The sequence below is a fragment of the Salmo trutta genome, chromosome 29 (genome assembly GCF_901001165.1).
Source record: "Salmo trutta chromosome 29, fSalTru1.1, whole genome shotgun sequence".
Taxonomy (NCBI): domain Eukaryota; kingdom Metazoa; phylum Chordata; class Actinopteri; order Salmoniformes; family Salmonidae; genus Salmo; species Salmo trutta.
The window spans coordinates 39,060,414-39,084,115 of NC_042985.1; the positions used below are offsets into that span (position 1 = coordinate 39,060,414).

At 42.5% G+C, this 23,702-nt stretch overlaps 1 protein-coding gene across 2 annotated transcripts in view; it reads right to left on the reverse strand.

The window, feature by feature from the left end:
* Positions 1 to 23,702, reverse strand: part of LOC115167594 (serine/threonine-protein kinase BRSK2-like) — a 178,015-nt gene that overhangs the window by 49,197 nt on the left and 105,116 nt on the right. For both annotated transcript variants that reach the window (XM_029722174.1, XM_029722173.1), the window contains exons 3-6: positions 14,209 to 14,294; positions 13,090 to 13,230; positions 12,428 to 12,544; positions 6,521 to 6,554 (exon numbers count right to left, since the gene is read on the reverse strand). In XM_029722174.1, coding sequence (XP_029578034.1) covers positions 6,521 to 6,554; positions 12,428 to 12,544; positions 13,090 to 13,230; positions 14,209 to 14,294 — 378 coding nt within the window. The remainder of the gene's footprint in view (positions 1 to 6,520; positions 6,555 to 12,427; positions 12,545 to 13,089; positions 13,231 to 14,208; positions 14,295 to 23,702) is intronic.

Here is a 23,702-nt window from a genome sequence, read left to right on the forward strand (position 1 = left end):
TTTTAACAGCACATTACTCAACACTAGTGAGACTCATGTCGCCTACAGTAAGCCTACAGTATATCGAAAACATTTTTTTTTCAATGACGTGACTTGGAGGATTCTAAATGAATATCTAATGGGCATTTTTCGTTAGGTCAAATCTGATCTGTGAGAATATCTAAGGGGCTTTTATATAATTCTAAATTAATTAATAATAATAATACTAATCGCTTTGTTTAAAAAATAACAATATTTTGGAGATGATTTTGTTTTCAAATAACCTAAAGTGAGTGAGAAAAAAGCCATTATTGAACATGGGGTGAGACATTCTTACTAATTTGTAAATAAAGCCAGTTTGTTATTTAGAATGATTTATTTCTGTTTTTAGAGGGAGAGAAACCAAAAGCCCTCTGTCGCCTCATGGGTCTCCCGGTCGCTGCCGGCACGGGTATCGAACCAGAATCTGTAGCAACGCAGTTTGCACTGCGATGCAGTGTCTTAGACCGCTGCGCCACTCAGGAGGCCCCATCTACAAAGTTTTTAATGCTGATCAATTGCCTTGCACAAAGTAATACATGGTGTCCAGGTCAGGATAACCAAAACATTTCTTTATTAAAGACTATCAGAAAGAATGTTGGTACTTATTTATTTTGATCCAAAGCCATGAATGAGTTAGTCACTCAGCTTTATGTAGGTGCTGAGGCTATATGACTGCGCCATCAACTTGATTATTTAGCAGACGTCACTTGCTTATATTCAGTCAACACATACATCTTAAGAACATCATGGAATATAACTGAACATTTTAGTTTCTCTTAGAATTAAAAACCTTAACCTTAAAATAAAAACCACACTGTCTTTTTCAGAGTGTGAGCGTGCAGGACAGAGGAATATAAATTCTTACACTATAGTTCTAAATTCAATCACCTTCTTCATCCTCATCATTCAGTTCATTGAAATTCAATTTCGAAGTCGTGCACAATTATCTGTTTCTATTTGGTTTATGTCACCCATTCATTGTCAGTTAGAGACACATTAGCGCCTTGGTACCATAAAGTAGAATCAGTGCTCTAACTTCCTCTTGCTCTGGTCTGGAGCAATGAAGCAGTGACACAGGGTACTGTAATAAACCACAAATTACATCTAAGTCCCGCAGCATAATCTCAAAACTTTTAGTTGAGCAACCACTGTATATGCATTTTACAGACTCTGTATGTTTTACATTTGTTATTTTGTTGTTATTAGTCCCACCTTTCAGCTCCATTCAACCCCTTCCATCCATCTATCTCTTAACACCATCCATATTGGATTTCTATTTGCCATATATTTTTCAACTGTGCTGTGATGCTTCACAAAAGTTCTGAACTTTTCTATTCTCATAGTTTCTACAGATTGTAAATTAAAGATAAATATTTTTGATCAAATAATTATTATATTGTTGATCGATTGACTATGACTTTTCAAATCACCCAGTATTGCTATCTGCAGCGTTTGCTCTAGGTAAATGTTGCATTTATTCAGCCATTCCTGGACCTTAATTCAAAATGTATTAAATATATATTTTTTCACACATCTACATACAATACCCCATAAAGACAAACTGAAAACTTGTTTTCAGAAATGTTTGCAAATGTATTGAAAATGAAACACAGAAATAGCTAATTTACATAAGTATTCACACCTCTGAGTCAATACTTTGTAGAAGTACCCTTGGCAGTGATTTCAGCTGTGAGTCTTTCTGGGTAAGTGTCTAAGTGTCACCATGTCCACAGGTGGCACCTCTCCCCGTTCGGGCGGCGCTCGGCGGTCGCCGTCGCCGGCCTAATAGCTGCCCCCGATTTCCTTTTCTGTTTCGTTTGGTAATGTCTGGTTAGGGTAGCACCTGTTTTGTGTTTAGTAATTAGTGGGGTATTTAGTCTGTCTGTTTTGTCTGTGGGTTGTGCGGGATTGTTTTGTGTCTGTTGTTGTAGGTTGGGGGTTATTTGTTCTTGTCCTTAAGAATACGTTACGCGTTTTGGCATTAGGGTTGCTGGGCTGCGTCCCGCTACATTCCTAGACTGTGTTTGACTCGCTTTGGAATTATTTTTACCCTGCCTTGTCGGTTCGGTTCTTTGGACTTGCATTCTTCATTAAACATGTTTCACGTACCTAAGTCTCCTGCGCCTGACTTCACCCCTCCTGCAGAACTACATTTGACACTAAGAGCTTTGCACAGCTGGATTGTACAATAGTTGCACATTATTCTTTTAAAAAATCTTCAAGCTCTGTCAAGTTATTTGTTAGTCATTGTTAAACAGCCATTTTCAAGTCTTTTCAGAGATTTTCAAGACAATTTAAGTCAAAGCTGCAGCTAGGCCACTCAGGAACATTCAATGTCGTCTTGATAAGCAACTCCAGTGTAGATTTGGCCTTATGTTTTAGGTTATTGTCTCCCAGTGTCTGTTGGAAAGCAGACTGAACCAGGTTTTCCTCTAGGATTTTGCCTGTGCTTAGCTCTATTCTGTTTCTGTGTATACCTAAAAAACTCCCTTGTCCTTGCCAATGACAAGCATACCCATAACATAATGCAGCCACCACTATGCTTGAAAATACAAAGAGTGGTACTCAGAGATGTGTTGGATTTGCCTCAAACATAATGCTTTGTATTCAGGACATAAAGTTATTTATATACAGTGAAGGAAAAAAGTATTTGATCCCCTGCTGATTTTGTACGTTTGCCCACTGACAAAGAAATGATCAGTCTATAATTTCAATGGTAAGTACATTTGAACAGTGAGAGACAGAATAACAACAAAAAAATCCAGAAAAACTAATGTCAAAAATGTTATAAATTGATTTGCATTTTAATGAGGGAAATAAGTATTTGACCCCCTCTCAATCAGAAAGATTTCTGGCTCCCAGTGTCACGTCGGACTTGGACTGGCTGATAGGTGAAATCAAGTGCAGGAGACAGAGGTGCTGGAGATGAGTGTCTTTTAATAATTCTACTCACACACACGCCGAAAAGCACAGGGCGCTATACAAAGTACCAGTAATTAGTGAACTGCGCCCGTACAGCACAAAAAATAATTCCCAAGGTAAGGAGCGCAGCCCGGTAAATCTTACTACAAAAAACAAACTGTCGATCTCACAACGTGGACAATAAACAATCCCGCACAAAATCCCAACTGAAAACACACATTAAATAAGTCCCCACTAATGACATACACAAAACAGGTGCGGAACAGACAGACAAAACTAAACGACACAGAAACAACGATCGGTGGCAGCTAATAGGCCGGCGACGACGACCGCCGAGCGCCGCCTGACCGAGGAGGGGCGCCACTTTCGTTGGATCCTGTGACACCCAGGTGTCTTTTATACAGGTAATGAACTGAGATTAGGAGCACACTCTTAAAGGGAGTGCTCCTGATCTCAGTTTGTTACCTGTATAAAAGACACTTGTCCACAGAAGCAATCAATCAATCAATCAGATTCCAAACTCTCCACCATGGCCAAGACCAAAGAGCTCTCCAAGGATGTCAGGGACAAGATTGTAAACCTACACAAGGCTGGAATGGGCTACAAGACCATCGCCAAGCAGCTTGGTGAGAAGGTGACAACAGTTGGTGCGATTATTCGCAAATGGAAGAAACACAAAAGAACTGTCAATCTCCCTCGGCCTGGGGCTCCATGCAAGATCTCACCTCGTGGAGTTGCGATGATCATGAGAATGGTGAGGAATCAGCCCAGAACTACACGGGAGGATCTTGTCAATGATCTCAAGGCAGCTGGGACCATAGTCACCAAGAAAACAATTGGTAACACACTACACCGTGAAGGACTGAAATCCTGCAGCGCCCGCAAAGTCCCCCTGCTCAAGAAAGCACATATACATGCCCGTCTGAAGTTTGCCAATGAACATCAGAATCATTCAGAGGACAACTGGGTGAAAGTGTTGTGGTCAGATGAGACCAAAATGGAGCTCTTTGGCATCAACTCAACTCGCCGTGTTTGGAGGGGGAGGAATGCTGCCTATGACCCCAAAAACACCATCCCCACCATCAAACATGGAGGTGGAAACATTATGCTTTGGGGGTGTTTTTCTGCTAAGGGGACAGAACAACTTCACCGCATCAAAGGGACGATGGACGAGGCCATGTACCGTCAAATGTTGGGTGAGAACCCCCTTCCCTCAGCCAGGGCATTGAAAATGGGTCGTGGATGGGTATTCCAGCATGAAAATGACCCAAACCACACGGCTAAGGCAACAAAGGAGTGGCTCAAAAAGAAGCACATTAAGGTCCTGGAGTGGCCTAGTCAGTCTCCAAACCTTAATCCCATAGAAAATCTGTGGAGGGAGCTGAAGGTTCGAGTTGCCAAATGTCAACCTCGAAACCTTAATGACTTGGAGAAGATCTGCAAAGAGGAGTGGGACAAAATCAAATCCCTCCTGAGGTGTGCAAACCTGGTAGCCAACTACAAGAAATGTCTGACCTCAAAACAAGGGTTTTGCCACCAAGTACTAAGTCATGTTTTGCAGAGGGGTGAAATACTTATTTCCCTCATTAAAATGCAAATCAATTGAAAACATTTTTGACATGTGTTTTTCTGGATTTTTTGTTGTTGTTATTCTGTCTCTCACTGTTCAAATAAACCTACCATTAAAATTATAGACTGATCATTTCTTTGTCAGTGGGCAAACGTACAAAATCAGCAGGGGATCAAATACTTTTTCCCCACACTGTCTATATATATATATATATATATATATATATATATATATATATATATATATAATTTTTTTTTTCTGTTTTAATTTAGTGCCTTATTGTGTTACTGTGTAAACTGTAACTGTGTTAAAACCAATTCCTCCTTTGGCTGCATTTCCTTCCAGTTCTCTGCTGCCAATGACTGGAACGAATTGCAAAAATCACTGAAGCTGGAGACTCATATCTCCCTCACTAGCTTTAAGCATCAGCTGTCAGAGCAGCTCACAGATCATTGCACCTGTACATAGCCCATCTGTAAATAGCCCATCCAACTACCACATCCCCATATTTTTATTTTTTTTCTCCTTTGCACACCAGTATCTCTGCTTTCACATTCATCCTCTGCACATCCATCACTCCAGTGCTTAATTGCTCAATTGTAATTACTTCGCCACTACGGCCTACTTATTGCCTTACCTCCCTAATCTTACCTCATTTGCACACACTGTATATAGATTTTTTCTATTGTGTTATTGACTGTACGTTTGTTAATTCCATGTGTAACTCTGTGTTGTTGTTTGTGTCGCACTGCTTTGGTTTATCTTGGCCAGGTCGCAGTTGTAAATGAAAACTTGTTCTCAACTGGCCTACCTGGTTAAATAAAGGTGAAATAAAATATAAATACAATTGTAAACAGGTTGCATGTTTTGGAATATTTTCATTCTGTACAAACTTCCTTCTTTTCACTATGTCAATTAGGTCAGTATTGTGGAGTAACTACAATGTTGTTGATCCATCCTCAGTTTTCTCCTATTACAGCCATTAAACTCTGTACCTGTTTAAAAGTCACCATTGGCCTCATTGTGAAACCCCTGAGCGGTTTCATTCCTCCCCGGCAACTGAGTTAGAAAGGACGCCTGTGTCTTTGTAGTGACTGGGTGTATTGATACACCATCCAAAGTCTAATTAATAACTTCACCATGCTCAAATAGTTGCCCTTCTTTAGTGGCATTGGAAAGCCTCCCTGGTCTTTGTGGTTGAATCTAAGTTAGAAATTCCCTGCTTGACTGAGGGACCTTACAGATAATTGTATGTGGGGTACAGAGATTATGTAGTCATTCAAAAATCATTTAAAATACTATTATTTTTCATGGAACTTATTATGATACTTGTTAAACTTATTGAGTACTTATTGACTCAAGATACTTCAGCTTTTCATTCTTTATTAATTTGAAAAAAATTCTAAAAACATAATTTCACTTTGACATTATGAGGTATTGTGTGTAGGCTAGTAACACATAATCTACATTTTATCAATTTTAAATTCAGGCTGTAACACAACAAAATGTGAAAAAAGTCAAGGGGTGTGAATACTTTCTGAAGGCACTGTAAGTAACCAACTCCATGACAGCTGGCATACAGCATAGTTTTTGTTTCAAGTTTCAAGTTTTATTAGTTGTATGTACGGGATACACCTGGTATACACCGTCCCAGGAAATGCTTACTTGCAGGATCCTACCTGACAATGCAAGCACATATCCACCTTGCATACACCTGATTCACAGCTGCACTGCTTACAGTATATCAGACGACTTGTGATGACACAACACGTGGCTGTGTGGCATTGCCACTGCCTGAGGGGCGAAGAGCTGAGAGAAGGTTCATTGTATACAGAGCTGAGAGTAGAGCACTCTAAAGTGAATGGTTGGAGGGCACATGGGCTTGTGCTGCAATGCCATTATGGGAGAGAGAGAGAGAGAGAGAAAAGAGAGAGAGAAAAAGAGAGAGATACAACACTGAGGTGAGAGAAATAGAGAGCGAGAGAGGTGGAGAGGGAGTACACTTACCCTTATGACCTCTGGGCAGGCATAGTGAGGAGATCTGTAAAGTGAGACATGCACAACAGCTTTATAGAAGGCAATGCACACACACACACACACACACACACACCTAATAAAACACAGTTACCAGAACACGTGTGCACACACATTACGTAAACTCACAAACACATACCCATACACACACACACACTGTTCTGAACGTAAGGAGAATTAGCTTGAGGAATGCGTGAATGCTGCAAATGTCCCCAATAGGTGGTAGGAATATACATGTATCAGCTCTATTAGCACAGGTACACTCTTAAACAGATAAAAAAAACTCTTATGGAACAGCAGGGACTGTGAAGAGACACACACACACACACACACACACACACACACACAGGTACAGACACACGCATACGCACACAGGCGCTAGCACACACACTCTACACACACATACATTGTAATATTGTTGTATGGTGGAATTATACATTTTGTATTGCCGATATGTAGTAGTGTAATAATGTTGAATGATGTACTGTTTTATCTTTAGTTTTATGTGTAATGTAAGTGACTTAATGTGTTTGGACCCCAGGAAGAGTAGCTGCTGACCTAATAAATATAGAATCACAGTCAGGAAAAATGACACTCCGTATTTAGTCAGCTACTGCACAAAATAGATTTTTGGATTTGCCCAAATGCATCTCAGCCACTGTCTTGTGCTTTGATTTACGAATGGCTACAATTTTACGTGCACCCACAGTGCTGAGCACACATTGTGTAGAGGATGAACCAACACTCTACTGAGTGTACTGAATTCTATACAGGACTTATGCACCTTGTCATAATGTAATTGTCATGCGACTAAAAAAACTGTGGTTTGAACATACCCTGTGATTTGAACATACTTTACTCAGTAGTGTAAAGTACTTAAGTTAAAAATAATTTTAAAGTACTACTTAAGTAGTTTTTGGGGTATCTGTACTTTGCTTTACTATTTATATTTTTGACAACTTTTACGTTTACTCCACTACATTCCTAAAGATAATAATGTACATTTTCCCTGACACCCAAAAATACTTGTTACATTTAGAATGCTTAGCAGGACAGGAAAATGATCCAATTCACACACATCAAGAGAACATATCTGGTCATCCCTACTGCCTCTTATCTGGTAGACTCACTAAACACAAATGCTTCATTTGTAAATTAGGTCTGAGTGTGCCTCTGGCTATCCGTAAAATAACAAAACAAGAAAATCGTGCTGTCTGGTTTGCTTAATATAATGAATTTGAAATGATTTATACTTTCACTTTTACTTTTGATACTTAAGTATATTTTAGCGATTGCATTTACTTTTGATACTTAAGTATATTTAAAACCAAATACTTTTAGACTTTTACTGAAGTAGTATTTTACTGGGTGACTTTCACATTTCCTTGACTCATTTTCTATTAAGGTATCTTTACTTTGACTAAAGTATGACAACTGGATACTTTATCCACCACTGACTTTACTATATATTTGCATTTCATTCTTAGTTAGTAGGAAGATTATTCATGGATAGGAAGATTACCTCATCCTTTAGAAGAGGTACGACAGCGGTGTGATTGTTATCAACACATGCCTGTGTGTTTAACACTGGATTCACATGCCTACCTAGACTACGAAGCCCCACTCCCTCCCTGTTCTTCCCTTCCTCTCACTAATCTTACCATCTAACATCACATACCCGTAGATTTCTATTACGTGCACAAACAGTGTGTGTAGTAAGTATCTTGTCTGTTTGTGTTGTGTGTTATTCGTTAATAAAGATACAGTTACTTTGACACACTGAGTGTTGCTGTGCATCTGCCTTGTTCTCAACGCAACACACATGTAAGGACACACACACACACACACGTACATTCTGTAAACACAAGCTTCCTGATTGCCAGAGTCAAATTGAATTACGGTAACGTATGCAAAACCAGTCAATTTGCCCGAGTCGAACAGAGCAGTGTCAGAGCATGCAAACCTAAATCTTTTGTTTAGCACATTGTTTAGAACAACTTGTCCTTAGTTGTATCTAAACGATATTTCATGTTGAATGTTTTTTACATTAGGTACGTCAAATGAAGGATTCCTCAATGTGTCCTTCATGCAAAGTACAGTCATTTTTATCTGATAAAGATTAGATTTCATCATATGTTTATGAACGTCGGCCAGAGGGCAAGGGAGAGAAGAATCTATCACTGTGAGAGTGATATTATACCTCTACGAAGCAAGGATAAAAGTTGAGATTTTTCCTTTGTCATCATGCCACCTTTTATATTCAACAAATTATATACTGTACCGGTAACTGCCAAAATAATGGAAACACTTGAGTAAATGAGGGAAACAAAGTATATAATAAATAATTAACAATAATTTGGTGGGTGCTTATATTTGTCCTATTTTACACATGTACAAGCGTGTATTATATATGTACAAGTGTGAATTAGAAATGTGTTTTTTGCATATCCCAAATCCCCCTGAGACACCCTCACTAGGCAACACAGTGACTAGGGTCTGGTTTCAATTATGGACTATTTTGGCATAGAGGAACTACGTCACTGCCTACATCGATTTTATTCAAGCGGATAAAGTAGTGGCATATGGCAGTGACTTTGTCCCTCTATGCCAAAATAGTCCATCATTGAAACCAGACCCTAGTCACTGTGTTGCCTAGGGTCTGTTTTTTTTTTACTTTTCAGAGAGTGGGGTCATGGCCAGGGTCAGCTATTATCAGCAGCGACCCTGGAGAAATTAAGGCTAAGTGCCTTGCTAGCGACATTTTGGTTACTGGACCAACGTTAGGCTACACTGCCGCCCACAAACGAGTGCCAGGAGCTGAGACTGAACCCACGGTCTATGGAGCAGGAGCTCGCTGCTGAGACCACAGCGCCATCCATCCATTGAAAGCAGGTGCTTTATTGAAAGTAGGGCAGGAGTAGTCACTGAATGGTTTGATGAGCATGTAAACCATATGCCATGGCCGTCTTAATCACCAGATCTTTAAGGTCAGGGCCCTCCGCAAGCCACCCCCTGTACCCAGACTTTGAACTACTCCCCTCTGGGCGCAGGTATGGGCACCCCTCAGCAGGAAAAACAGAACTAGACAATCAATTGTGCCAGGTGTGATATCCCTCCTAAATAGCTCGGGCTAATGTTCCTATTAACTCAGTAAGGCCAGCAGGCTAGTCTTTAAAAAAAAAAATGTTTCATTGGTATGTAACTGTTATGAAAGTTGTATTGTCAATTTTGTTTTGTATTTAAACGCCACTTTAAACGTGTACATGACACTGCAACAAAAGTTCCCCATGAGGACAATAAAGTCAGTAAGTAAGTAAGTAGGTAAGATCTCAACCCAATTGAAAGCTTATGGGAGATTCTGAAGCGGCGTCTGAAACAGCGTTTTCCACCACCATCTACAAAATATCGAACGATGGAAATTCTCCTGGAATAATGGTGTCGCATCCCTCCAATAGAGTTCCTAGACACTTGCAGCATCTATGCCAAGGTGCTTTGAAGTTCTGGCTGGTGGTGGCCCAACGCCCTATTAAGACAAATGTTACCTGTATATGTACAGTGATTCGAGAGTAAAGTTCCAATACTACCATTGAATGTGGACCCATGTGACCCTGCAAAAGAAAAACTGCATGTGTCACTATGACAACAGGGCACAGGAAATGAAAAAGGCATAATTATACAATCACAAGGTTAAGGTCAGGGATGTGACATGGCCATCGCCTGAATTCAGTGTCTTTGAAAAGGACACCTTGGAACACAGTCACACAGTGTCCAACGTGCTTGTCAGACGCATGACTTTGCCCGAGAAAACAAAGCAGATGGTTTTTTTTACTGTTTTTTGGGCTGTTCATTTGTGTTGAGTCATGACCTAGTTGTGTTTGTGCATATGAAATGGGGACAAAGAGTTAAGCCCTCGACAGAGTTCACCTGGGTTAGCACGTTAGCCTGTCACGCCAACTTCCTACTCTTATCTCCTCTGTTACATTGTGCTGGGCCACACTGTCTGTCTTCCAGATGATAATGGACAGAGACTTAGCATTGCTACATGGCTAATCTGTAAAGATGCAGGGTAGGCTATACTGGCCCTGGTTATCTGGGCTAAAGATCTTACTGACCACGCAAACACACACGCACACGCACGCGCACGCGCACACGCACACACACACACACACACACACACACACACGTGGACACACATATATACAGGTGCAAACACACACAAGCATGCTCTTATATACACACACATGGCTTGAGGACTATGTAGGGATTGGACACACGCACGCACACACCAGTGGTGCGCGGATCAGCTGTTCATTCACCCGCACCAGCCCGCAATTGCTAATAACCCATCCACAACCGCCCGACTATGTGTGATAGAGTGACAATCTGAAACCTGCACCTCGACCCTAACCCACTAATATTGAAAATGCACTGCAGGCTACGGTCAGAGAAGGCAAACATGTTTTTTGACAGGGGGTGCAGGATTTTTTGGGGCCTTATTTAGATATGTTTCTACTTATATTTTCTGACATTTTGGTAGGCTATTTGTTAGTCAACTAGTCTATAATTAGATACACGCAGCTTCTCTTCTGTCACTAAAATACTAAGAACAATGCATAATGTCATAAATCGATAGAATGAACTGTTCAATCTAGGTGACATCGGTAATGTTCTCTGTCACCTTTCCTTCTTTCGCGGAGCAAAGACGTTTAGGAGCCGAGGAGAAAATGCAATAAAAAAACATAAAAAAGGAACGATTTTCTGTGCAAAATGTCCAAATGACCATCAGTTTGACCAGTTGTAAAATGGAAAGCTGTGAACGACCCAACACATTTCTGATCAAAAATTTGAATTCGGCATGGATGCATATTTTATGTGGTTGAAATTCTATCAGCTTTTATTTATATTACTGATAAAGAGAGCACCTTTACAGACAGTAGGCTATCTAACTGCGCATTCACATCCTCTTAAGATGCTGAAAAAAATAAATCACATTTCTCCACTCCTGTTCACGGGTCAAAATGTTGCCTACATCTGATGTAGCCTATCATTTTACTACAAGAAATGCTTAAATTCTGCAGGAGTTAATATTAAGGCTATGTGAGAGGTTATAGACCTATAGTCATGTCCAGATTTCAGTTTCCATTTAACCCACCTGAACAGTAGGTTACAGCTCCCTTGACGTGTCATAGGCCTATTTGAAGTCCCCGTCTTGTGACTGTTGAATTTGTGTAGAGCCTCACAATCATCACACACTGATATCATCCTCTTTAACCATTTCACCATATCTTTCCCAAACATTACTTTTCTGTCCCCCCATTCTCTTTATTTTCATCAGCTTTTCTATTATTTAACAAAATTCTGACATTGTTCATTTTGCCTCCGTGGACAACTTTTTCTGCCGTTCCGAAAAGCATTTAGCGATTGGAGCGTAGGCTCTTTGGTGCGTAGGCTCTCTTACAGTTCAGTTAGGCACTAAAGCTTAGGCTTACGCACTAATGCCAGATCGCCTAAAATATTGAAAGAAAAACCTCAATGTAGCCTATGAATTGCACAAGAATTATACATTTAAGGTATTATTTTCTCTTTATTCAACCCGCACGCCACACACCCGCCCTTCATTCACACAATATTTAATGACCCTAAAACCGCCTGCCCTGCGCATATACTGTAACCGAAGTGGCTGTGGGTTATGGGTCAACCCGCGCATCACTAGCACATACATAGAAAATCTCCCCCATCCTAGTGGGCCCACTGGAGTCATGATATTTAGTCCACACACACACACACACACACACACACACACACACACACACACACACACACACACACACACACACACACACACACACACACACACACACACACACACAGTTGACTTACCCGCAGCTGGTCTCCAGCAGACTATCCCCGACCTGCAGAGACGCCATTCCAAAGTCTGCTATCCTGATGTTGTTCTTTTCATCTAACAACAGGTTCTCTGGCTTCAGATCTCTGTGACTGTGGAGAGGAGGAGGGGAAGAGGGAGGGAGGAAGAGGGAGAAGGGGGAGAGGGAAAGAAAGAAAGAAAGAAAGAAAGAAAGAAAGAAAGAAAGAAAGAAAGAAAGGGTGAGGGAAAGAGAGAGAAAAACATAATTTACCCAAGTACCATGCAGAGGTGATAACAAGAAAACCTGACAATCCTACAGGACTGGAATGTTGTCCCGGGAAATTTCCCCCAAAAATATACACACTGTACTATAATTTCCTTTGATCAGACGCTAATGTTTCCACTTTCCAAGAGCCCAGTGTCAGGAGCAGGCCTCTCTCATGTCGTGTCTCTCTCTCTCTCTCTCTCTCTGATAGGGTCAGTGTTCCTCTCACAGATAAAAGGGAAATGGCAGACCAGACACTGTCCCAGAAAGTAGGACTGAGCTTCTACTTCTGCTTGCTCTTTAGGATCTAGGCAGGGATACTTTCAAAGCACTTTGTGACAACTGCTGATGTAAAAAGGACTTTTATCAATACATTTGATTCATTGATTGATCGATTGATTGATGACTCACCATATGGAGTGACTGTGGCAGAAGTCCAGAGCTGAGATGATCTGTCTGAAGAACTTCCTGGCCTCCTTGGGCGTTAACCGTCCCTTCTTGACCAGGTAGTCAAACAGCTCTCCCCCTGACACGTGCTCTAGCACCAGATACCTGGGGAGGGAGGGAACCACACACGTTAGATACACAGTCTAAAGCTGTATATATCATATTATATCATATCTCTATAGCTATGTGTGTCTGATTCGGTATTATAGAGATAGTCTACAAGATCCAGGATTGCTTGTAGTGAAAGGCCAGGACCAGCTCTCCTCAAGCTGACCATGCATTTACATTACATTTACATTTTTGGTAATTTAATGAGGCACCCAATCCTTAATTAATGTTGATCCAGAAACCACTGCTTTTAGTGCACCCTCAAGTGTTAACATGTAATTCAAACATTTGGAGTAATGGTCTTCTATCCATAGAAGTTCCTCTACTCTATAGTTGTTCCTACAGCAGTTGCTACTGTGAGAGTATACGTGGTAACTTGTGATATTATCTGCGGTAGCTACTGTTCTGTATGTGTGAGAAAGCACTGAAAACACCCTGTGGTATCCCTATAGCAGAATACTCCATATTCCCACAACCCCCCTCTCTCCCACCCACACCACTTCCTGATTTATTAGCAGATTAAGGGATCTGCTCAAGCGTTCACCTGTCAACGCTAGTTAAATTAGGAACACATTCACACATGAACTGTGAGTGGGAAAATGTATCCGAGGCAAACACTTTGCGTCCTTGTCGGCGATTCGTCTGTGTCAGCGGAATATTAGGAAAACAAATCCCCACACCGGTTGTCGCTGGCGCCTTTAACAATTATTGAATAGCGCATTTAGCAGAGCCATTGGAGCAGGGACACAGGAGAGATTAATACATAAGATAACATATGGATCTACATTAAACCTACAGGCGTCCGAATAGGCCCCCGGAAAATACGTTTCTCAAGTGATTTTCAACTTGCCTAGCTTGTTTGCTAACATGTTGCTATGCACTGGTGCTTCTCCAAATATGCAATGTAACAGTTTAAGGGAAGCACATTTGCTACAGCGTTTCAGTGAACCAAATCGTTTTGGAAAGGATACTCACAAATATTTCTTGTTTTCGTAGACGTCGTGCAACTTTAAAACGTGAGGGTGCTCTATGAGCTTCAGAATGGCTATCTCTCGCTCTACCTGCAGAAAGAGAAAAAAAGAGGGAGAAAAGAGGGGAAATTAAGAATATTAGTGTGTGATTCAAAGTACTTATGGAAGACTTTAATGGCCCTAAAAAATAAATACAAAAAAAACGCATAGCTCCTAGATGGAGCTGTGGATGTACTGTAAGTACTGACCATCCATGAGGTCGTTAACATAGAGCCCTCATTGGAGCCCACTCAAAGAAACGGTTTGGTGCTAAGGCCTAAATAATGAAGAGAAGAATGTGCAGACACAAAGAGTGAGCAACGAGGAACGAAAAGGGAGAGTGCATAGGAGAAAAATAAAGAACGAGACAGCGGGAAGCGTTGGGAATAAGAGACGGACTGGCAGTGCCAAAGCCCATGTCTAGCCTGGCAGCTTGGGTCAATTCCAGGGCCTACGGGAACAGCGACATGCCTACCACTTGTTAAGGTCCTGCTCCTGCCACAGCGCAACCACACACCAGCTAATTTAACTCATTAATCACACACTGATATCTGATATCACTCTATTGTAATACACCACGACACAGCAGGTAGGGGGGACATTTCAACTACTGTTTTTAACACTCTGGAATGTGTGTGTGCACGCATGCGTGTGTGTGTCCCTAAACCATAACGGCACTGCGTACAGAACCTCAGCACCTGATAATGTGGTAACATTTTCCAAAGGACCTTGGGCTAAACTTGAGGTAGGTTTATTGATATGATAGAAAGGTACAGTACATATGTTCCTTGCATAGAACATTGGGTTCAATTGGCCACACACCATATGACTCACAAATACCGTGTTGTGTGTACAGCTACTACATACATTTGTGTCATGTTCTTTCACAAACAGTACACCTACAGTTGAAGTCGGAAGTTTACATACACTTAGGTTGGAGTCATTAAAACTCATTTTCGGCCACTCCACAAATTTCTTGTTAACAAACTGTAGTCTGGTAAGTTGGTTAGGACATCTACTTTGTGCATGACACAAGTAATTTTTCCAACAATTGTTTACAGACAAAAGTATCTATATCCACAGTAAAACGAGTCCTATATCGACATAACCTGAAAGGCCGCTCAGCAAGGAAGAAGCCACTGCTCCAAAACCACCATAAAAATCCAGACTACGGTTTGCAACTGCACATGGGGACAAAGATTGTACTTTTTGGAGAAATGTCCTCTGGTCTGATGAAACAAAAATAGAACTGAAAAAAGGGGAGGCTTGCAAGCCGAAGAACACCATCCCAACCGTGAAGCATGGGGGTGGCAGCATCATGTTGTGGGGGTGCTTTGCTGCAGGAGGGACTGGTGCACTTCACAAAATATATGGCTGCATGAGGAAGGAAAATGAAGTGGATATATTGAAGCAACATCTCAAGACAACAGTCAGGAAGTTAAAGCTTGGTCGCAAATGGGTCTTCCAAATGGACAATGACCCCAAGCATACTTCCAAAGTTGTGGAAAAATGGCTTAAGGACAACAAAGTCAAGGTATTGGAGTGGCCATCACAAAGCCCTGACCTCAATCCCATAGAAAATTTGTGGGCAGAACTGAAAAAGCCTGTGCGAGCAAGGAGGCCTACAAACCTGACTCAGTTACACCAGCTCTGTCAGGAGGAATGGGCCAAAAGTCACCCAACTTATTGTGGGAAGCTTGTGGAAGGCTACTCGAAACGTTTGACAAAAGTTAAACAATTTAAAGGCAATGCTACCAAATACTAATTGAGTGTATGTAAACTTCTGACCCACTGGGAATGTGATGAAAGAAATAAAAGCTGAAATAAATCATTCTCTCTGCTATTATTCTGACATTTCACATTCTTAAAATAAAGTGGTGATCCTAACTGACCTAAGACAGGGAATTCGTACTAGGATTAAATGTCAGGAATTGTGAAATACTGAGTTTAAGAGTATTTGGCTAAGGTGTATGTAAATTTCATAGTTCATAGTTCATACATAGTCACAGAAAAAAAACATAATGAAAAGACTCATTAGTGACCAATAATAAAAATGTCAACTGCATTTTTGTAGCCTCCTTACATCCAGACAAAACAGCTATTGTTTGTGTGTCATCTGTGTCATGAACATTTAGCCCGTACTGACATCATCATGAATGTCGTGTGGCACCGTCCATTTTGTGTGATACTGTCAAACTCAATAAAGCTTCACGATTCAAACAACTGTTACACTTCCTGCTTTGAGACATCGCATTACAGGGGCAATGGCAGCTCAATGGGGAGTACACTTTATGCTTATAAGCATAGATCAACATTTGCTAACCATTAAATTAGGTAAACAGTACATGAGTTATATGAATATGTTAATATACTGCAGTAGCTTCAGTATGACCAAATCTACCTGCAAGATGCCTAGTGCAAACCTCAGGAGGATAGACACACACACACACACACACACACACACACACACACACACACACACACACACACACACACACACACACACACACACACACACACACACACACACACACACACACACACACACACACACACACACATGCACACAGACGCACGCACACTCGCATGCACACACACACAGCACAACCCCCCCCCACCAACAACACCTCCAGTCTAGAGTGCTGAGTTGGATTTACAGAATGCTAGCAGTATAAATGCCAGCTCAGTGAAAACATGAGGAATGAAGCTGTGCAGCTGGCAACTGTTTCTCTCAATAAGTCTCACTCTAATTGCTTCAATAAAGGGTCTGGCTTGTTAGCCAAAGACACAGGTACCATAAACCATAAATACAGAAAAGCAACACAATGTATTCACAATTCCCTACACAGGTCAGCATTTACAGTACATTAGAGACTGCCTCTACATTCAGAGAATATTAAACTGGGTTTGCCAAATAACTGGTATTTCATTTTCGTATTCATATTGTATATCCGTTCCCTCTTCAAATGTCAATAAAGAACACATGAAGTCATCAGTTTTGAATTGAATAAGCGTTATTAATCATTAACCAGTGGAGTGGTATCAGTGTGAATACCTGCTCCAGCTGATCAAACTAATCCTGTGTTAATACTGTACTGAATGTCCTATTGACTGGGCTTCTCACTGGCTGATCGTTCCTAGGCTATTAGGATAGGATGTTGGAACACACAAAGGTTTTTTGATACGTTAGCGTAGCAGAGGTGGTTCAGTGAACTACACAATCGTGTGGTCATTAACCTTGTCTGGGACCTGGAGAACTTGTGCTAGCTGCCAGAGTTGGGATTTAACTCAATGGGCTAACAAAGTCTTAATGTTTGGAGGCACTGGGTTCAACACCCAGTATGTCATACTAGCCTAGCATCAGAACATATGAGAGTTGCTTGAGAGTTTGTGCAACATCTGGATACACAGAGAGGACTATTACACCATGACACATGACATCTGGACCCAGTGAGCCAATTAGCTCGTGTGGAATCATGGTGTGCATGCATGATTCTAAAGTTGGGTTCTTATGCAGATTTGGTGGCACACATACACACAGAGTAATACGCAATGTCTTGTAACGGCCCATGGGTCCCAACTGTCTTAGGTCAGCTGTGAGCTGCCGCAAGGTGATGTGTCCCAATGTAGTCCTTAAGTGCTATTTCTCTTAAGTGCCCAATTGTCCTGAAGTCCTGAAATCCTCATGTGAGTATGCCATTGTCCTCCCCAAGGTGTATGTTTATCAAATCAAATTTGATTGGTCACCTACACGTGTTTAGCAGATGTTATTGCGGGTATAGCGAAATGCTTGTGCTTCTAGTTCCGACAGTGTAGCAACATTTAACAAGTAATATCTAACAATTTCACAACAAATACCTAATACACACAAATCTAAGTAAAGGGATGGAATTAACAATATAAAAATATATGGACGAGCGCTGTGGGGTGCTCTTGCCTTGATATCTTGCAGTAGGTCTCTCCTGTATCTGTTTACATACCTACTTTACCCCTCCTACTGCCAGCGAGCCATACCTCTACCCACATACCAACAAAGGGGCACTAACACACCCACAGGGAAAAGGGGGAAAGGGTAGAGGGTGAGAGAAAGACGAGAGGCGAGGGAAGAGAGGTAGGAACTAGGAAAGTGAGGCACAGGGGACAGAAGCAACCGACAAAATCGTAATTCTATTCCCATCAAAGCCCCAAATCTTCAAAGGTTCTGTCACTGGGATCGGGGCTGGAGCCTTGGAGCAGGGGGAAATAAATAATGAAACCCTTTAATCTTTTTTTTATTTATTAACCTTTATTTATACCGGGGAACAGTGGGTTAACTGCCTTGTTCAGGGGCAGAAAAACAGATTTTTACCTTGTCAGCTCAAGGATTCAATTCAACAACTTTTCAGTTACTGGCCCAACGCTCTAACCACTAGGGTACCTGTCGCCCAGTGGCTGGCCCCACCAAGCCCTCTGTCATGCCAGCTTCCCCCTTTCTGCCTTCCTTCTCTCTGCCTTCTCTCACAGACAGGGAATGAAGGAAGGAGGGAAGGAGTACGGGGGCCAGTACAAAAAAAAAAAAATGCATGAAATGAAATGTATGCATTCACTACTGTAAGTCGCTCTGGATAAGAGCTTCTGCTAAATGACTAAAATGTAAATGTAAAAATGAGTAAGAGAGAGATTCAGAGAGAGAGCGATAGATGGAGGGATGGAGAGAGAGGGACTGAGCGAGAGTTTCTTGGTTACAGCAACACTCAAAATGAAAACGTTTCCTTTTCAATTTCCTCCTGTCCCTTTCTGTCTGTCTCGCTCTAACTTTTCTCTTATTGTCTTATTTGTCTTTCTCTCTTTCACACTCTCTGGCTCTTTCTCTGCAACGTGCTGTGCTATCAAGGCCTTAACAACAGGGATTCTAATGCTAAGTGCTAGCAACGTTTATATGTTTACAACTGGGATGCTAAAGTTAGGTGCTAGCGACATTTATCCATTTACAACAGCGACGCTAACACTAGGTGCTGGCGAAATTCACGGCAGGGATTTTAATGCTAGGTGCTAGAATCAGCGACAGGGATAGCGTACACCTGAAGCCACATAACCTCACACTTTCACACACTCTTTAATGTCCTGTGGAAATCAATTTAAGAATGCATTTTCATACCATGAAGAAGTTCTCAAAAAATTACAGCCATATATGCATAGAAAATATATATTAGACACACATCTATATACAGCTGAAGTCGAAAGTTTACATACAGTTAGGTTGGAGTCATTAAAACTCATTTTTCCACCACTCCACAAACTTCTTGTTAACAAACTATAGTTTCGGCAAGTCGGTTAGGACATCTACTTTGTGCATGACACAAGTCATTTTTCTAACAATTGCTTACAGACAGATTATTTCACTTATAATTCACTATATCACAATTCCAGTGGGTCAGATGTTTACATACACTAAGTTGACTGTGCCTTTAAACAGCTTGGAAAATTCCAGAAAATGATGTCATGGCTTTAGAAGCTTCTGATAGGCATCATTTGTCACGTCCTGACCAGTAATAGGGGTTATTTGTTATTGTAGTTTGGTCAGGACGTGGCAGGGGGTATTTGTTTTATGTGGTTCGGGGTGGTTGTGTGTTTAGTAGGGCGTTTGATTTATTCTGGGTTTTGGGCAATGTTCTATGGTTATGTACAGTGGGGGAAAAAAGTATTTAGTCAGCCACCAATTGTGCAAGTTCTCCCACTTAAAAAGATGAGAGAGGCCTGTAATTTTCATCATAGGTACACTTCAACTATGACAGACAAAATGAGAAAAAAAAATCCAGAAAATCACATTGTAGGATTTTTAATGAATTTATTTGCAAATTATGGTGGAAAATAAGTATTTGGTCAATAACAAAAGTCTATCTCAATACTTTGTTATATACCCTTTGTTGGCAATGACACAGGTCAAACGTTTTCTGTAAGTCTTCACAAGGTTTTCACACACTGTTGCTGGTATTTTGGCCCATTCCACCATGCAGATCTCCTCTAGAGCAGTGATGTTTTGGGGCTGTCGCTGGGCAACACGGACTTTTAACTCCCTCCAAAGATTTTCTATGGGGTTGAGATCTGGAGACTGGCTAGGCCACTCCAGGACCTTGAAATGCTTCTTACAAAGCCACTCCTTCGTTGCCCGGGCGGTGTGTTTGGGATCATTGTCATGCTGAAAGACCCAGCCACGTTTCATCTTCAATGCCCTTGCTGATGGAAAGAGGTTTTCACTCAAAATCTCACGATACATGGCCCCATTCATTCTTTCTTTTACACGGATCAGTCGTCCTGGTCCCTTTGCAGAAAAACAGCCCCAAAGCATGATGTTTCCACCCCCATGCTTCACAGTAGGTATGGTGTTCTTTGGATGCAACTCAGCATTCTTTGTCCTCCAAACACGACGAGTTGAGTTTTTACCAAAAAGTTATATTTTGGTTTCATCTGACCATATGACATTCTCCCAATCCTCTTCTGGATCATCCAAATACTCTCTAGCAAACTTCAGACGGGCCTGGACATGTACTGGCTTAAGCAGGGGGACACGTCTGGTACTGCAGGATTTGAGTCCCTGGCGGCGTAGTGTGTTACTGATGGTAGGCTTTGTTACTTTGGTCCCAGCTCTCTGCAGGTCATTCACTAGGTCCCCCCATGTGTTTCTGGGATTTTTGCTTACCGTTCTTGTGATCATTTTGACCCCACGGGGTGGGATCTTGCGTGGAGCCCCAGATCAAGGGAGATTATCAGTGGTCTTGTATGTCTTCCATTTCCTAATAATTGCTCCCACAGTTGATTTCTTCAAACCAAGCTGCTTACCTATTGCAGATTCAGTCTTCCCAGCCTGGTGCAGGTCTACAATTTTGTTTCTGGTGTCCTTTAACAGCTCTTTGGTCTTGGCCATAGTGGAGTTTGGAGTGTGACTGTTTGAGGTTGTGGACAGGTGTCTTTTATACTAATAACAAGTTCAAACAGGTGCCATTAATACAGGTAATGAGTGGAGGACAGAGGAGCCTCTTAAAGAAGAAGTTACGGGTCTGTGAGAGCCAGAAATCTTGCTTGTTTGTAGGTGACCAAATACTTATTTTCCACCATAATTTGCAAATAAATTCATAAAAAATCCTACATTGTGATTTTCTGGGTTTTTTTCTCATTTTGTCTGTCATAGTTGACGTGTACCTATGATGAAAATTACAGGCCTCTCTCATCTTTTTAAGTGGGAGAACTTGCACAATTGGTGGCTGACTAAATACTTTTTTCCCCCACTATATTTCTATGTTTAGTCTAGTATTTTGTATTTCTATGCTTAGTTAATTGGGGATTGGACTCTCAATTGGAGGCAGGTGTTTTCTAGTTGCCTCTGATTGAGGGTCCTATATATAGGTATGTGTTTGTTTTAGTGTTTTGTGGGAGATTGTGCTGTGTATAGCTCTGTACCTTACCGGCCTGTTATTAGTCGTTGTGTTTTTGTTGTGTACGTGTTTATTTTGGTTTACCTTTTTTGTCCGTTGAAATAAAAGAAGATGAGTGCACATTTCCCCGCTGCGTCTTGGTCCGCTTTACCCTACGACAACCGTGACAGAATCTCCCACCAACCAAGGACCAAGCAGCGGGGTAAGGAGCAACGGAAAAATGATATGGACTATAATGGAAATTGGACTTGGGAGGAGATTTTGGACGGGGCTGGACCTTGGCATCAGGCTGGGGACTACCGTCTTCCTCTGGAGGAAATAGAGGCAGCCAAGGCGGAGAGGCGTCGGTACGAGGCTTTGTACGCGCCGATAGCGTTCAAACCGGAGAGGCAGCCCCAAGATTTTTTTTTGGGGGGGGCACATGGACAGATCGGCGGAGCCGAGGATGGTACCAGAGCCAGTCGGGGTAAAATTGGAGGTGAGCGAAGCAGAGACTATTAAGGAGTTGATGGGAAAATTGGAGATGAAAACTATGAGAGAGTTACTGTGTTGGTGTATTAGGCACGACATTCGCCCTACAGAGCGTGTCAGTAAATTGATGTCACCTGAGTCAGCTCTCCATACGTGTCCTGAGGTGCGTGCTAGCCGGCTGGTGAAGACAGTACCAGCACCACGCACCAGGCCTCCAGTACATCAGCACAGTCCAGTATGTCCTGTTCCCGCTCCACGCACTAGCCCTGAGGTGTGTGTCTCCAATCTGATACCTCCAGTACCAGCACCACGCACCAGGCCTCCAGTACATCAGCCCAGTCCAGTATGTCCTGTTCCCGCTCCTCGCACTAGCCTTAGTGTGTGTGTCCCTAGTCTGATACCTCCAGTACCAGCCCCACGCACTAAGCTTCCAGTGTGTCAGCCCAGTCCAGTATGTCCTGTTCCCGCTCCTCGCACTAGCCTTAGTGTGTGTGTCCCTAATCTGATACCTCCAGTACCAGCCCCACGCACTAAGCTTCCAGTGCGTCAACCCAGTCCAGTACGTCCTGTTCCCGCTCCTCACACTAGCCTTGGGGTGCGTGTCCCTAGTCTGATACCTCCAGTACCAGCCCCACGCACTAGGCTTCCAGTGCATCAGCCCAGTCCAGTACGTCCTGTTCCTGCTCCCCGCACTAGCCCTGAGGTGCGTGTCCCCAGTCTGGTACCTCCACTACCAGCCCCACGCATCAGGCTTCCAGTGCGTCAGCCCAGTTCCGAGCTTCCGATGACAGTGCCTCGTCCAGAACTTCCGACAACAGTACCTCATCCAGAACTTCCGGCAACAGTACCTCGTCCAGAATTTCCGGCAACAGTGCCTCGTCCAGAACTTCCGGCAACAGTGCCTCGTCCATAACTTCCGGCAACAGTGCCTCATCCAGAGTGTCCGGCAACAGTGCCTCGTCCAGAGTATCCGGCAACAGTGCCTCGTCCAGAGTGTCCGGAACCAAGAGAGACGGCCCACTGTCCGGAACCAGGAGAGTCGCCCTACGGTCCGGAGCTCCCAGAGTCGCCCTACAGTCCGGAACCGAGTGAGTCTGCCTACAGTCTGGAACCGAGTGAGTCTGCCTGCAGTCCGGAGCCGAGTGAGTCTGCCTGCAGTCCGGAGCCGAGTGAGTCTGCCTGCAGTCCGGAACCGAGTGAGTCTGCCTGCAGTCCGGAACCGAGTGAGTCTGCCTGCAGTCCGGATTCGAGTGAGTCTGCCTACAGTCCGGAACCGAGTGAGTCTGCCTACAGTCCGGAACCGAGTGAGTCTGCCTACAGATCGGAACCGAGTGAGTCTGCCTACAGTCGGGAGCTTCCAGAGTCGGCTTACAGTCCGGAGCTCCCAGAGACGCTCTACAGCCCTGAGTATTCTGCAGGGGTGGACAGGTTGGGTGGGGGAAGTAGACCTGAGCCACCTCCAGTATAGGTGGGTTGGGGAGGGGGGGGTGTAGCACAGGAGCCGTCGTTGACAGCAGCCACCCTCCCTTCCCTTCCTTTAGTTTAGGGGATTTATTTTTGTTTTGGGGTGATTTTG